General features: G+C 39.1%; 1 protein-coding gene across 2 annotated transcripts in view; it reads left to right on the forward strand.

The window, feature by feature from the left end:
- LOC134343399 (uncharacterized) overlaps positions 1-15541 on the forward strand; it is a 49774-nt gene extending 34233 nt beyond the window's left edge. For both annotated transcript variants that reach the window (XM_063042104.1, XM_063042103.1), the window contains exons 5-6: positions 5889-6002; positions 14834-15541. In XM_063042104.1, the coding sequence (XP_062898174.1) occupies positions 5889-6002; positions 14834-14900 (181 nt within the window). In that variant the 3' untranslated portion in view covers positions 14901-15541. The remainder of the gene's footprint in view (positions 1-5888; positions 6003-14833) is intronic.
- Positions 15542-16348: the final 807 nt, after the last annotated feature.

A 16348-nucleotide genomic window follows, 5' to 3' on the forward strand; every position in this document is an offset into this window, starting at 1 on the left:
AGGCAGTTTAAATGGTTCTGCATGGACTTGATGGGCCAAGGGGCCCACTTCTGTGCTGTACTTTTCTATGACTCAGAGTAGTGACAGATGAATTACCATGAAGATAGATGTATACTTCAATCTAAGTATTTTCTTAAACTGATGAATTTTGGAGTAATGGAGCTCAAAATTTGAGAGTCTATGTAGCCAATTTACTTGAACATTGCTGTCAAATACAAGAATATTCAAGAAGCAATACCACTCACTGTAAGAGGAAGCTTTAAGGAGGGAGTGATCCACTACGGCTGAAAAACTATCCCCGCTTCGATCACACTAGGAGTATTTGCATTGTTCCTGCTCTGGACTTCAGGATAACTGGCCTTTAAAGGAGAGAGATATCAGATTCAGCAAAATATTATCGGAAAGCCAAGGGTAAGGTTATGTTTTGTGATAATGTAATGCAGGGTTATATTGACTGACATAAAAAGGGTAAGAAGTTATAAGATGTTAAAAACAATTGTAGAATCTTTTTTGTACAGGTATGAAATTTAACATTTAAATGATTATTTGCGAGAGAGTTCAGAAACTTTCTTCCTCAGTAAACAGTTCCTACATTTGTCTGTAGGAACTGTTACCATCAGGTAGGAGGTGCAGAAGCCTGAAGGCACACACTCAGCGATTCAGGAACAGCTTCTTCCCCTCTGCTATCTGATTCCTAAATGATCATTGAACCCTTGGACACTCCCTCACTTTTTAAAAATTATATAATATTTCTGTTTTTTGCACGATTTTTAATCTATTCAATATACATATACTGTATAAAGTATACTGAATAAGATTTACCTATTTATTAATTATTATTATTTTATTTTTTTCTTCTATATTATGCATTGTGTTAAACTGCTGCTGCTAAGTTAACAAATTGTACGTCACATGCCGGTGATAATAAGCCTGATTCTGATTCTGGTCCAAGAGAGGGCATGAGGTGATGAGAAAGGTCCTACTCAATCTAATTTCATTGGTCATTTTATATGTTTATGGAGACTCTTTAAAACCACTTTAAAGTTTAATTTTTAAGTTTTCTCTGCTATTTTTCATTTGCTGTTGAATAACATTGACAGCCTACAAGTTCTTTAGCTTTCACCAGTAGAGGCCAGCAAATCATTACCTTTGAAATTTCAATCCATATTATCATAAAAAAAATGGAAGACTGTTTTGTCCCATGCCGCTATATTGAATCGTGTTTCTATAAATCAAATTAGGGCTCTCCAGCTGCCATCTCGTTCACCTTCCAACCTGTACGAATCTTTTGATTGGTTCCTATCACAGTCATGGGATGCATATTGATGTATGAGTGAATTACACATTAAATATATTCAAGCAATATTGTCATTGGATAAACAACCCAGCTGCTCACTCAATTGGAATTTAATGTGACTGAAAAGAACACTGGAATAATTAGCCTGATTTCTGAATTGAGGGAATGTGACACCATTGTAAATGAGTTGATTTGATGAGTATGACAGCTAATTATGGTCCTTTAGTATTATATACGGTTCGGTATGCTGCTTCTGCTATTGTATATTTAGTCTGTATATTAGTATTTAGTAACAGCTGGGATATATTTGCATATGAAAAATTAGTAATTGAGAAGGAAAGGAAAGAGCACATGAGCATCAAACAATGCTTTATTTGAATCTCAACTCCTTTTCAAAGATTCTCTGGGGACTAATTGGAATAATATACTCAAAGAAAAATAAATATTAGGGATAGAATATTGCTGACAATGATGGTTGGGGCTTGCTTTAAGATGTGCAGATGTTCATTTATACATATTTATAAATTGGTAGAATAGATTAACTGTTGCTTTTGTTGTGTATCATATTTATGCAGATTCTTTGAACAGTCTTAAATATCAGTTTAAAAGTCACTGCAACTTGTACTTTATAGATATGTAGTTTGACTCAACCTGCAGTATCTCATGATTTTTTATTATTTCAAAGTTGTGCATATTGGGCATGGATTAGCATTCAAAATGAGAGATCTGGCAAATGTTTTTGGATTTCTGTTCTGCTTGAAAATGTGGTATGGTACAAAGGTATTCCAGAATTAATCTAATTTTTGCAGTGATACAGAATTCCTTTTGCATAAAATAAATACATGTCACAGTTTTATAATTCACATTGACAAATGGTAATTTTAAAGTTTCATTATTTGTTTTCCATTTCTTTATGGTGGCACACAAAAGCTAGCAGCAAAACATGAGTCATTTTCAGTGGCTTAGTCACGTGTAAATAGCTAGTCGCTATACAAATGACATGGAATGATTTTACTGATGTTTGTGTAATTCGTTCTAGTGGTTAAATTGCAAAACCATTTCTCAAAGATGAGCTGTGCTTCTTGATTAAAAAATTTAAGTGTTTCCTGTAAATTGGAGGGATGTTTATGAAATTCATGTGGAACCACATCTGTTTCAGTTCAGATGAAGTATGATGCATTATGTTCAACAATGAGTGTATGTTGACACTTTTAGATTGTGCAGTTGGTGTTCGTGTCAGCTAAGTGGGGTTGCACTGTGTTCCCTTTGCTTTGAAAAGTGCTGTGTGCTTTGGGCAATGTCATGATGAACTTGGTCATCAGGAGCTGGAACTAAATATGTGCAAGGGTACTGGCTGTTAGGTGTAATCACCCTCGCATGAGTTCCGTTGTAAAGCAGCGTGTAAGGAGGTGTGTGCAACTGGTAGCTGATACTCTCCCGTTGATTTAACACCGTCCACAAACGACAGACCCCCATTAGTCCCTCTAGTGACTATTTCAAAATAAGTACAATGATACAGATTCAGTCTTCAAAAATGTCAAAGATTTACACCCATGCTGCAGCAACCAGTTGTCCTTTATAAATAATTCGTCTGTTTGCTTCTTTCACATTTCTATCCAGGAGTCTGGTCAGTCACCGATTTCACCACCACACCCCACCCCTTCCCCGGCCCTCATATCTAAATTTCCTCTTAGTGTGTTCACTTTATACCATCCCAACAATTTAATATAATTTTGCAGGTTCATTACATTCCTACTGTTTAAATATTTCTCCAGTGCTGCTTTCTGACTCCTGGATGCCAAAACTGAAAATCAATGTTCTTCTTTGAAAGATTAATATTGGACTTTAGCTGTGTGTCTCCTCTCTGCCATGTCTATACAGTATGCCCCGCATTGAATATGTATCCTGAGTAACCAGTCCTCAAGTTATGTTCTGCATATTACTTTTCCTGAACAGTTCTACTTGTGAAACTTGGCAGAAGACTAGAGTAGGCTACCACACTGGGAGCTGTGTCAAAGTTCAAAGTACATTTATGATCAAAGTATGTAAATTATGTACAACCTTGAAATTCATCTTCTTGCAGGCAGCACAAAACAAGCACAATATAACCCATTAAAACACACACAGACAACAAAGATCATCAAACACCCAATGGTGACAAAAGAGAACAAACTGTACAAGCAATAAAAAAGTAAACAAATAACACACAGAACATTAACTGCAGAGTCCCCGAAAGTGAGTCTACAGCTAGGGACACACATAAAAGTTGCTGGCGAACGCAGCAGGCCAGGCAGCATCTATAGGAAGAGGTACAGTGGACGTTTTGGGCCGACACCCTTCGTCAGGACTAACTGAAAGAAGAGCTAGTAAGAGATTTAAAAGTGGGAGGGGGAGAGGGAGATCCGAAATGATAGGAGAAGACAGGAGGGGGAGGGATGGAGCCAAGAGCTGGACAGTTGATTGGCAGAAGAGATATGAGAGGATCATGGGACATGAGACCTAGGGAGAAAGAAAAGGGGGGGGGATGCCCAGAGGATGGGCAAGGGGTATAGTGAGGGGGACAGCGGGAGATGGATGGGGTACGAGGGGGAGATGGGGCATTAGTGGAAGTTTGAGAAGTCAATGTTCATGCCATCAGGTTGGAGGCTACCCAGACGAAATATAAAGTGTTGTTCCTCCAACCTGAGTGTGGCTTCATCTTTACAGTAGAGGAGACCGTGGATAGACATATCAGAATGGGAATGGGAGGTGGAATTAAAATGTGTGGCCACTGGGAGATCCTGCTTTCTCTGGTGGACAGAGCGTAGGCGTCCAGCGAAACAGTCTCCCAGTCTGCGTCGGGTCTCGCCAATGTATAGAAGGCCACATCGGGAGCACCGGACGCAGTATATCACCCCAGCCGACTCACAGGTGAAGTGTCGCCTCACCTGGAAGGACTGTCTGGGGCCCTGAATGGTAGTGAGGGAGGAAGTGTAAGGGCATGTGTAGCACTTGTTCCGCTTACACGGATAAGTGCCAGGAGGGAGATTGGTGGGGAGGGATGGGGGGGATGAATGGACAAGGGAGTTGTGTAGGGAGTGATCCTTGCAAAAAGCAGAGGCGGCGGAGAGGGAAAGACAGCTAGGGAGGTGAGTGAAGATGGTCCAGGAGACTGATGGCTACAGACCATAACCATGGAGCCGGTTCAGCACTGAGCCTAGTGTTGATGGTTGCAGGCAACAGCTACAGAGTTAGTTCAGAGCTGAAATGAGTAAACCTGGCAGAGAAGTGAGCTGAACACTGGTTTGTCCTTCGCCCTTGATGCCTTGGACAAATCGAGTAAACAGTAAGAAAAAAGTAGACCAAGAAAAAGACGTGGAACATGAGCTGCAGAGTCTCTGGAAGTGGGGCCTGTTCAGTGCTGAGGTGAGTGAAGCCCATCCGGGGGCCTGATGGCTGCAGGGCAGCGACTGCTTCCAAAACTAATGCTGTGGGACCTGAGAGAGAGAGTGAGAGACCAATCAAACCCAGGCAGAGAGCATTGATCGCCTGCTCGTTTTCTGTTTTCATCCTCAGCTATTTTAATCTTGCTTGATGCTTTAATCAACACAGAGCCGACAACAGGTTTGTTTTCTGTCATCACACCTTGGTGCAGGGCCTACTCCCCAGTGAAGGTCACCCTGGCCACACCTGCAGTCCCGAGAGTCTAGTTTGCTGAATCCCCCAGGAGATCACAAAAGTGCCACCATTTAGTCAGTTAAAAGGTACATCCTTAAAAAGGAAATTACAGGCTGCAGACTGCAGCAATCGCAGATCAGAAGAAGGATACCTTGTAGAGTTTCTAGCAGTTTTGTGAGCCCCATGAAAATGCCTCTGTTGGTCACTGGCACCATCTTGTATCTTTATCAGGAAGAACACTTGTGAAAATGAGGATACAGTTGTCCAGGAGATATTGATTGGTGGGTTAGTGCAGTGGGCCCCAACCTCCGGGCCACAGACTGATACTGGGCCGTGAAGCATGCAGGGGTGCAGTGGTAGCCAGGATGCACCCAGCACATCTTTAAGAAAAAAGCTGAAATAAGCAAATTAATTAATTAGGTGCCACCCGGCACGTAAATGTTGGCCCAGATCAGAGGTGATTGCTGACATTTATGTGCCGGGAGGCACCTAATTAAATTGCTTGTTTATTTTGGCTTTTTTCTTAAAGATGTGCTGGGTGCGTCCCGGCCACCGCTGCACGCTTCGCGGCCCGGTATTGGTCCGCGGCCCGGAGGTTGGGGACCACTAGGTTAATGGAGCAATGAGGAGCTATCTGAAAGCTGGTGATTGGCTCTGTGAGTTAGAGGTCAGCTTGCCTTGCCACAACGGCATCACACTTGGGGAAATGAGGATGCAATTGTCCAAGAGACAATGACCTGGTATTCATTGGTGAGCTAATGAAACCTTTTCAGAAGTTGTTAGTTATAATTTGATTTAATGCAGTTTAATTTTGAAAGGTTTTCTTAGCAAACCCAAAGTAGGACTTTGTTATGCTGACATTTCTGTTTAGTACAGCAGCATTTAAGTGTAATTTCATTGCCTCAGTGGATATTTTGTTTTCTTCTCTGGGTAGTGATGTGCTGACTGGAGCTGTGTTTGGTTGCATTGGTGGAGTAATCCTGATGTACCTGTCCTATTCCTTTTATAAAAAGTGGAGACGAGATGAGCGATTACGGGCATTTCTAAGGTAAGGTGTCTGGATTATTTGAATTTTACATTATTTTAGTAAATTATGGATCATGATTTCTTCTATCTGGCTGAACTTAACATTGCTTGAGGTTGTAGTTAATTTACCTAAACATATTTTCTGAACAGGGTTATTCCCTATAATGCCACAAACTTTTTGCAACAAGAGGTTTCCATTTATTATTGCAGCTTGTCATTTGGTTTCCTTGATGTCAAAATGTGCTGAATTTTGGGAGACCAATGTTTATTTTTTTAATCTAAATATGGCCACATTTCTGTTTCTTGCATTTCTGTCTTGCTACATGTATATATAATGCGCTTGAACATGAAAGTTAAACTGAAAAATACAAAATAGTTACAAAACAGCAACATGTTTAGGACTGGGGTGAAATCTGGGCAATCTCACTAGCTCCAATTCTAGCCACCCGCCTTTCAAGGGATCAAAGGCCTTCTCCCTTCCAACCAATCTGCAAATGGTTCCAGTTTTTCCCGATTTTCGTTTGGGTGTAAAGGAAACTGGCAAACAAAGATCTGACACCTTGCATCTTGGGTGCTGCTGAACTTAACTGTGGTGAACTCAGAATCGAAGTGATATTTGGAGTGCTATGTAACAACACTACTAAATCAGCAGGTGATTTTTTAGGCAATATGTCAAAATGTGTCGCGTTTCTCACTATGGAAATGACGTAACAATTTTATTGGGCATTGATTTTGTTAGAATGAACCAGTGACTGAGGACAAAGTGTTCATATAGCAAGCTGGCATATGAATTGCACGCTGTATGATGAACAGTAATGCAATAAATGTCTCATGGGCCAAATAAGCCATCTTGCTTCAGTTACTCAAATGTAGGGAAGGAACTTAAGTGATTGGGATAGAGAGAAATATTTAAAGACAGAGATAGTATTAGACATGACCATATAAATGCAAAAATATAAAACCTTACAAATTGGCTTTCAGTAGCTGTTTCTGCCAAATAATTTCATTTTGAATAGAAGTTCATTTACATGTAGCAGCTAAGCTGTGTTCTTTGCCTTATTGGATATCTGCTTCATGCAGCTGTAGAAAATTATGGACCGGTGATAATGAATGCCTATTAGTGACAGGAAGCATTAAGTATTGTTCATCTGCTTATTGGGCAGAAGGAGGCTTGATTTGAAATAAAAGTCAAATATAATTGGACTAACCCTGTCTTTACAGCTTTAGTTTAAGAAATAAACATGCAGAGCACTTCATTATTGAAATGCATTCCATTATTGTTGCATCAATTTAACTTTTTTTCATGCTGATTTTCAAAGTTATTAAAATAACAAAGGAAGGAAAGTTGGGCATATGTGTAGCAAAGATCTAGATTTCTGGCAAAGCTTTGGATTTGTGGAAAAGCTTTGATAAATTTAGTGCATTAATTTAACAGTTTTATAATATTGCTTTCATTTGCTGACATTTGTTCCAATCACTTGCTCAGTATTTGCAATGCTAATTTTAAGATGAGGCAATTTTGAACATTTTTCTGGTTTATTTTGCATTTCAATCTTGAAAATGCATCCTTTTCATTTTGAATAAACTAAAATGCATGTACAAAGACGATTTGTACAAAAATATTTTTTCTGATAATTTAGTGAAATAGAGTAACTTTATAAGATAGTTAGTTTTGTCATAATTGTGAGATTGTTGTGTAAAGTATTCCTGTGTGCTCTGTAAATGCGTAGGGGTAAAACCTGATCTAATTGCTTGGGGTTAAAACCCCATTTAATTGCTTGGGGTTAAAATGGTGGAGGAAGTAGTGAATCAACTAGAAAATAATGTTTGAATGCAATATGCTCATTCTAATAAAACAACATAAATGTCGGAAATCCCAGCAGGATCGAGAGCACTTAAGGTAAGAATTTAACAAAAAAAATGGTGCAATCAAAAGAAACTCAGTTAGGATTGAGGTCATGACAAAATCTGAATGGTGTGGGCTTCCAAATAGTTTAGGGAAGAAATAATTATAGCAATAATGATTAAAAACATGAGCCTCAGCAATGTGAATTTAGCCAAAGCACTGCAGGGTGGAAAATGTTCTCCCCTCTTCAAAAAAAAAAGAGAGACTGGAAAATTACAAATCAATTAGCTTTGCCTAAAGACTCGATGTACGGGTGAAATTTGTGAACATTTGGAAGGGCATAAGTTAATCTGGGACAGCTGGCATACATCTGGAAAATGAAGGTCATGCTTCATTTAAAAAACAAAGTGATAGCATCTAAAAAGTGAGTGTCCTGTGATGTGTATTAAGTAGCATATCAGAGTAGTTATGAAAATGAAAGCAAATGGTATTATTGCTGTGGTTAAATGAATGGATCGAGATAGTGGACGAAAGTAGATATTTTGAAGTTGGTAGAATGGGAAATGTGGTGCGCCTTGCGGTATTGTTCATGTATATATGTAAGACAGGACAAAGTTAACAGTTTTTGATTCCTAGGTATTTGCGAACTTTGGAGATTATGTGAATCTATAGGCAGGATGGCGGATTGGACAGTTAGATGACAAATGATGTTTAATGCTGTAGGAGGGTAGAATGTCTGGAGAAGGGAGAAAAAGAACATGGAATAGAGGTGTGCTCCAGATAGTAAGATCTTGGGCCAAAATTTACTAGTACAGAGACGCAGGAAAACTGATGGTACTTTCGCACTGTTCAGCGAGAGCTCGATGGAGGTCAACTGAAAGTATGACTGGAAGAGTTGCAACCTAGATGCTAATTCAATCCTGTTAGTTTCTTGATGGTCATAGCATCATGGTCATACTGCACAAGAATGGGCTCTCCAGCCCATTGTGTCCAATCCCAACGTTTCTGGCAATCTTCAGTAATCGCATTTGCCTGATTACATCTGTATCCTTCTACACCTTGCTTCGTCATGTGCCTGTCTTTTATGACCCTTAAACAAAGAGGTATCTGATTCTAAAAGTGCAGTCCATATCTCATCTAAACTTTCTCCTTAGATCATATTTAAAACTCCTTCCCCTCTCCTAATCTTCTTCCCTACTGGTTTTATAATCATACAATTGGAAAACTTGACTCTCCACCTATCTGAACGAATTACATTATCATTTTATATACATCTATCACTCCTCCGCTTTCTTCACTCTGGGGAAAACAAGCCCAACCTATCTAATCTCTCCCTATAACCTTTAACTATAAAGTCCTCCAATCTAGATAACATCCTGCTAAATTTCCTCTGCACTTTCTTCAGCAGAACCATATTCTTTCTATAATGTGACGACTAAAACTGTATACAATATTCCCAGTATGGGCTAATCATTATTTTGTAAAGTTGTAGTAATGTCCCAACTTTTATATTCAATGCTTCAACCTGTGAATGTTGGATTCACCTTAAAGCAATCCTCAATTTACCTTCTGTAGCTGTGTACTAGAGAGTGTATTGACTGGCCTAGTATGGGAACACCAATGCCTTTGAACAGAAAATCTGACAGAAGGTAGTGGATCACGGGTAAACCTCTCCCAACCATTGAGCACATTTACATGAAACATTGTTGTAGGAAAGCAGCACCCATGATCAGAGATTGCCACTACCCAGGTGATGCTGTCTTCTTGCTGCTGTCATCAGGTAGAAGGTGCAAGAGCCTTAGGACTCACAGTACTAGGTTCAAGAACAGTTACTACCCCCCCCCCCAATCATCAGGTTCTTGAATAGAAGGGATAACTACACTCATTTTCCCAGCAATAAAATGTTCCTACAACCAATGTTTCACTTTAAGGACTCTATCTCATTATCTCATGTTCTCGTGATTTATTGCTATTTACTTATATTTGCATTTGCACAGTTTGTTGTCGTCTGCACTCTGGTTGATCTTTCACTGATCCTATTATAGTTACTTCTCTATACATTTGCTGAAGTATGCCCACAAGAAAATGAATCTCAGGTTGTATATGGTGTACTTTGATAATAAAATTTACTTTGAACCTTCATGGCTGCTTTTATGTGATTTCTCATTGTTTAAAGAGAGCAAGAGTTCTCCCGGTTATAAGAAAAACTGAATATAAATGATTGTGAATTTACAATTAAATAGTGACTTAGTGAGAGGACTAAATACTTTTGCTAGAAGAAACTAAATATTTCCTAGTAGTTTCCTGAAACATGATTATTCATGTAGAGACTGTAACAAAAGTACTTTCAAAAAAGTATTTGGAAAGAAAAAGTGAAGAAAGATATGGAAAAGGGGCAAAGAGCCTGGATTGGAATTGGAAACAGCAGGTAGAAATCAAGCAAAAATAATGTTTTCTGTGCTATAACTTGAAAAGTTGACCTGCACTCAATTGCTTTTCAAAGAAGGATATAAAAAAATATAAAATAGCATGTGTATTTATTTGAAGAAATTTGGGAAGTCTTTGGCTGTGTGTGTGAAATTGATTGAAAAAAGTTTTTGTGTATTTTGGGAGAAGTTATGATTAGTCCAGGTTGTGAATTTCCTGCTATATGTTTGTGTAATTACACAAGAAATTGCCTGTGGTTTCAGTTTGGACTCTGGCACATATTGATGGGTTACTGTCTGACCAAAAAGTGTTGATTACCAGTAGAGATGCGTCACATTTATGTAATTCAGGCAATATGTGGGTGTACCATTTTAAACATCCAGTTTACTTATAAAGCTGTGTGTTAGCGTCATCCAGTCATTGTTATTGGCAAGTAAAGATACTACGTTAATGTTTGCTCCCAAAACTGCTTTGCCTTCATTAACCATGGAGTATAAAGTTTTGGCTTCTACTTGTGTGCTTAGTAAAAAGAAAACATCAAACATTCTGAATGTAGGCTGTAAGCTTTCTAGTCAATAATAAAGGCGAATCCTGAACTTCACACTGCCGAATAAGACTGCTTAGAAGCACAATTTTATCAGACTTGTTTAAGTTTCTGGGAATGAACATCACTAAGAAGCCAGTCCTGGTCATTGCATGTAGAGGCCTTAAGAAAGAAAGTGCCCCAGTGTCTATACTTCCTCAGGAGGCTAAGGAAATTTGGCATGTCCATTTTGACCATTTTTATAGATGCACCAAAGGAGGCATCCTATCCACAGACACCACGGCTTAGTACGACGTCTGCTCTTGCACGAAACTGCACAGAGCTGATACCAGCCTCTTCCCCGTGGACTCTTTCTATGCTTCTCACTGCCTTAGTAAAGCAGCCACATAATCCAAGTTCCCATCCACCCTGGACATTGTCGCTATTTGCCCCTCCCACTGGGCAGGAAATGGAAAAGCCTGGAAGTACGTACCAGCAGTGTCAAGGTCAGCCTCTGTCCCACTGCTGCAAGATTGTTGAATGGCTGCCTAGTACGATAAAATGGAGGGTAAGTCTTGCAATCTACCTCATAATGACCTTGCATTTTATTGTCCACCTACATCTGCACTTTCTCTGTAACGAAACCACTTATTCTGCATTCTGTTATGATTTTCCTTTGTACAACCTCAACATGCTTTGGGAACGATCTGTATGGACGTCATGCAAAACAAAGATTTTCACTCAATCTCGGTGCATATGATGATAGTAAAGTAATTTACCAGTGTTAACATGCTTACTTTAAAGTGAGAGGATAAATTTAAAATAAATAGAAATCTGAAACAGAAAATGCTAGCAGTACTTAGCATGTCAGGCAGAGACACAGCTTTTCAGGTTAATGATTGTTCATCAGAGCTGTTTCAGATTTCCAGCAAAGATTAAGCCCTGTCTATCGAGACACAGGTTAACACCTCTATTTGTATTTCTGCAGAGACTTTGAACAAAAGGTTTAATCTATTAATTCAGCAGATTCTAGCTATATTATCTGATCTTTTATTTTGAGGGAAGGACAAGTACTCATTATAAAATAAAACATCTTATTTCAGGGACATATGCTTAAATGTGCCAAATTTAACTATTACACCATACTTGCTGGTCAATTACATCAATTTTCTCAGTAGATTACAGAGACATTTTCCCATTTCTTGGGCAGTGATGTATGCTTTGTATCTTATCATTTTAATTCCATTGTCATTTAGCATCAAGTTGGCTTTTAGTTGCTTGTGTGTCAGGTTTAGGTGTTCACAGAATCTTCAAATATTTATAGGTATCCTGTCACAACACAGGATGGCCTTGGAATTAGAATAATTAGCACTGTCTGCTTCACTGCAATGTGATTGAGAGTGTATTTAACACAGTACAGAATGCAGTGCCGACAAACACAGGTCCTTCCAATTCATTTGGGAAATTCAATCAAGCACTTCACGGCACGGGTCACAATTATATGCCTGAGATGAATTCAACAACAGATGGGCTTCTGGTGAAATGCTCCTTTCAGAGCAATACAAGGGAGGTTAGGCTATTTATCCTTGACATTGACCATCATTGAGCACTCCCAGGAGAACCAGCTGCTCATATTGCAGCATTGGACTGGGGATTTGATAGCTAAATAATATGCACATATATGATGTTAATCATCTCCACTGCTGCTGATATCTCGAGCCCTGTCCCTTCACTCTCATTAGGCTCCCACTACCCCAAATCTGCTCAAGCCTCCACCTCTTAGGTTGGGTCCATGGTCATTCATGTTTTCTCTCCTCCAGAGCAGACTTTGGTCCCAGTTGGCCAACCTTTGGCCTGAAGAAGGTGGTGCAACCTCTTCAGCACCACATTTAAAATGGCAGGCTCCTGCCCCAAATTATAGTTGGCAGACCTCTAATCTGGCCATTTAATGCACTTGTCAATAGTGCACTCAAATTTCTGTGTCTAAGTGGAATATTTGTTCTTCAGCTTTTTAACAAATTATTTAATGAAGGATTACCTATAACTGAACAGTTTAATGCATTTTCCCTCTGTAGTAATGGTAATCGTCATTGGTACCTAGGCCAATAGAGATAAAATGCTTGGTTGTTTTAGAACATTTTTTCTCTTACTAAATGATTGCAGCACATGTCTGAGAAATGAAAATCCATCTTTTTCGTTCCCTCCTTCTAAGTGGATCATAGAAAGTGATCTATGTTTTGTTCAGGATACAAGGTTTTGTATCGTGCCCTAATTATCACTTGAACTAAGAGCCACTGAGTCCTTTCAGAAGAGTTATCTGTGTTGATTAATGTAAAATCACATGTAGGCCAGGACTAGTTAAGATTGGCAGATGTCCCATCCTGCATGTTATTTGTAAATCTGATCGTTTCTTTTTATGAAAATCTAATTCTTTCAAGTTGTTCATTACTGAAACTGCTTTTTTATTCCAAATATATATAATTTTTAAAATTAAATTTCCCAGCTGCTGTGGTAGGATTCAAACTTGTGTTTTCTGATCAGTAGTTCAATCCTTGGCTACAACTGCAGTTGTATCTATTGCAACTTCCCAGAAGTATTTAAAGGGTAGAGCTATTCTTTTCAAATTTGAACGTCATTATGTTGTACATAGGCACAGCAACTGAAATGATATAGATTAGTTTTCCTCAAAGAAAATGATAGATTTTTAATGACTTGTTCATTCAAGGGATGTGACTTTCGTGGGCTGGGCTAGCATTTAATCACCCTTGAGAAAGTAGTCTGGAGCTCCCTTTGTGAATCATTGCGGTCCTTGAGTTATGGGTTTACCCACAATGTTTCGGGTGAGAGAGTCCCAGAATTTTGACCCAGCAAAGCTGAAGGAATGGCGATTCTATTTTCAAGTCAGGATTGTGTGTGGCTCAGAGGGCAACTTCCACCTGGAGGTGTTCCCATGTTTTTGCTGTCCTTGTCCTTCTAGCTGGTGAGGTTGTGGGTTTGGGAGATGCTGCCTAGGAGTCCTGGTAGGCTTTTGCGGTGCAAACCGCTGCTACTGTGTGTCGATGGTGGAATGAGCGAACAGTTGTGGATGGGGTGCCCATCAAGTGGACTGCTATGTCCTGTGTGGCTTTGAGCTACTTGAGTGTTGTCTTTGAATGTGCCCAATCCAGGTAAGTAGGGAGTATTTCATCACACTGCTGATGTGATCCTTGTAGGTGATGAGTAAGTTTGGGGTGTTATGAGGTGATTTACTCAGCATGGTCTCGGTCCTGCTTTTGGAGCCACATTGTGTATATGACTACTTGATGGTCATGCCATAGAATTTCAGTGTGTGATTGCTGGGCTTTCTAGTTGGATATTATTGGCTGGAACGTGTGCACTGTACCTCTTTCTTCTAGTTTTTTGTTAATTCTGTACCAGGTTCGACTGTAACTTATCAAACCAATGCAACAGATCTATGAATTGAAAACATGAACTGAGATCTAAGCTCAAAAGACCTTGTGTTGTGTTTCCATAATCTTTGACATTGAAGTTCTAGGCTGCACTCAAACTCGCAACATACCCTAAATGAAATTTATTACAGTGAATCAGTCAGGGTGTTTAAATTGTGCTAATTTTGTTTGCTGTCTAACACTAGTGGCTACACTTTAAAATTCACTTGGACCAAGTGCAGAATTGTGTACTGTGGCAAGATCTGCAAAGCTTCAGTGCAGTTCTTTTTGAAGTCTTTTTCAGTGCCTTTAAATTGGCTTCCTCAGAGATAGCAGACTTGGTACCCAACATTAAGTGTAAACCTCCTATTTCCGGCTGCCTTGCTAAAACTTCTTGTTACTATTTCCAAATACACAAGGTATAATTTTAAACACAATGAAAATTAGCTTAACCTCAAGCACTTCCAGTTTCATTTTCAGCTAGTGTCAGTATACCGTATATATGTTTTCCTGATGAAAATTGTGTGGAATTTGGAATAGGATTTGTCGTAATTTTTAAGGAATTCATTGCATTGGTAAAACAAGTGTTAAATGTGAAGACTAACAATGTGGTTCTTTTTCTTATCTAGACTCCATCGAAATGCAGAAGTTGCTCCTTACTTTATTTTTGGCATGAATGAAGAAAATGCTGGGTGAACTATCAGAGACTGTTGCACAGAAGAACTTTGATGCCTTATTTGCACATGTTAGATTTTTTGATTGTTATTTTACTTAACAGAGAGAGCCTGTTCTTCACATATCGTAAAATAAATGAAGTGCCTATCTATGTGTGAGCGTAGTGAATCAGCTATCATCCAGCATAACCTTTTGAAGACTGATTTCATTCATTGCCCAATTGATGATAAATTTTGTACTGAAAAATTTCATCTTTAAGTAGAAGTAGGTTTCTTTCTGTTGAGAATTAGAGCAACCGTTATGAGTCATTTTTGCATCTCAGTCACTCTGTATTCATTCAAAATGTGTTTCATTTCAATTATTTGACAGTAATTCAAACCTACAGTATGGTGCAAAAGTCTTCGGCACATTTATACATAGCTAGGGTTTCTAAGACTTTTGCACAGTACTGTAGTAATTTTACGTATTGCACTGTAATGCTGCCAGAAACAAAAGACAAGTCTCATGACATGTGTGCATGATGATAAACCTAATTCTAATGTGGGTCTTTGTTGTGGACTGAGAGTGGGAAGGAGGAGGGAGAGGGTTGGTTGGGAAAAGGGGATGGAAGAAGGAAGGGATCTGGAAGCACCAAAGAGACATCCTGTAATGATCAATAAACCACTTGCTTGGAATCAAATGACCTTGCCTCGTGACTCAAGATTGGGTGTGCCTGCACGTGCGCCAACTCCCGTCCCTGGAACTCCTTCTCTGCCACCTGTCCCACACCTCTACCGTGGCACCCTCACCATTCTAAACATCCTTTGCCCCTGCTAGATTTACAAACTCTCTCTCTGCTCCACATTGGCATACAGTACTGTGCAAGAGTTTTAAGCATCCTAGCTGTATACTGTAGATGTACCTAAGACTTTTGCACAATGCTGTATATCCTTTCATATTTTTACACTATTATATCTTTTCTAAAAGCTTTTAAATGATGGAACTAAATGGAAGTATATTAACTGTTAACTTTATAAATAGGATGTCACATTGACAGCGATAGGGTGCTGATTGAGTCCCTTGCTGAGGAGATTTGGTTTTGTTTGGTATTGTGTAACATAAATATTTTTGTGGTTCCATCATATTTTCTGCTAAGTTAAAGAGGTTTTACCTGGCACAATACTTGGGTCTCCAATCGTTCTGTTACAGTATTAGGAAGAGCTTCAGCTCCTGTCAGGTAATTTGATGTGGTACCCATTTGGTTGGGTGAAAACGGAGAAATTGCAATTGATCTCAATTCCTTAGAACAAAGGAAAACAGCTGACAATTTTGATCCGATCCTGATTGCCACTTAGTGGTGGACTTTAAAAATAAAAAGCGCATATAGAGAACATTCTTGCACTTGAAAATGAGTAATTCCAGTCAGGAACTTAAAGCTGGTATTGAGGATTGATGAATTTCCTGAGAGGATTTTTATGTCCCAGACAAGC

The sequence above is a fragment of the Mobula hypostoma genome, chromosome 3 (genome assembly GCF_963921235.1).
Source record: "Mobula hypostoma chromosome 3, sMobHyp1.1, whole genome shotgun sequence".
Taxonomy (NCBI): Eukaryota; Metazoa; Chordata; class Chondrichthyes; order Myliobatiformes; family Myliobatidae; genus Mobula; species Mobula hypostoma.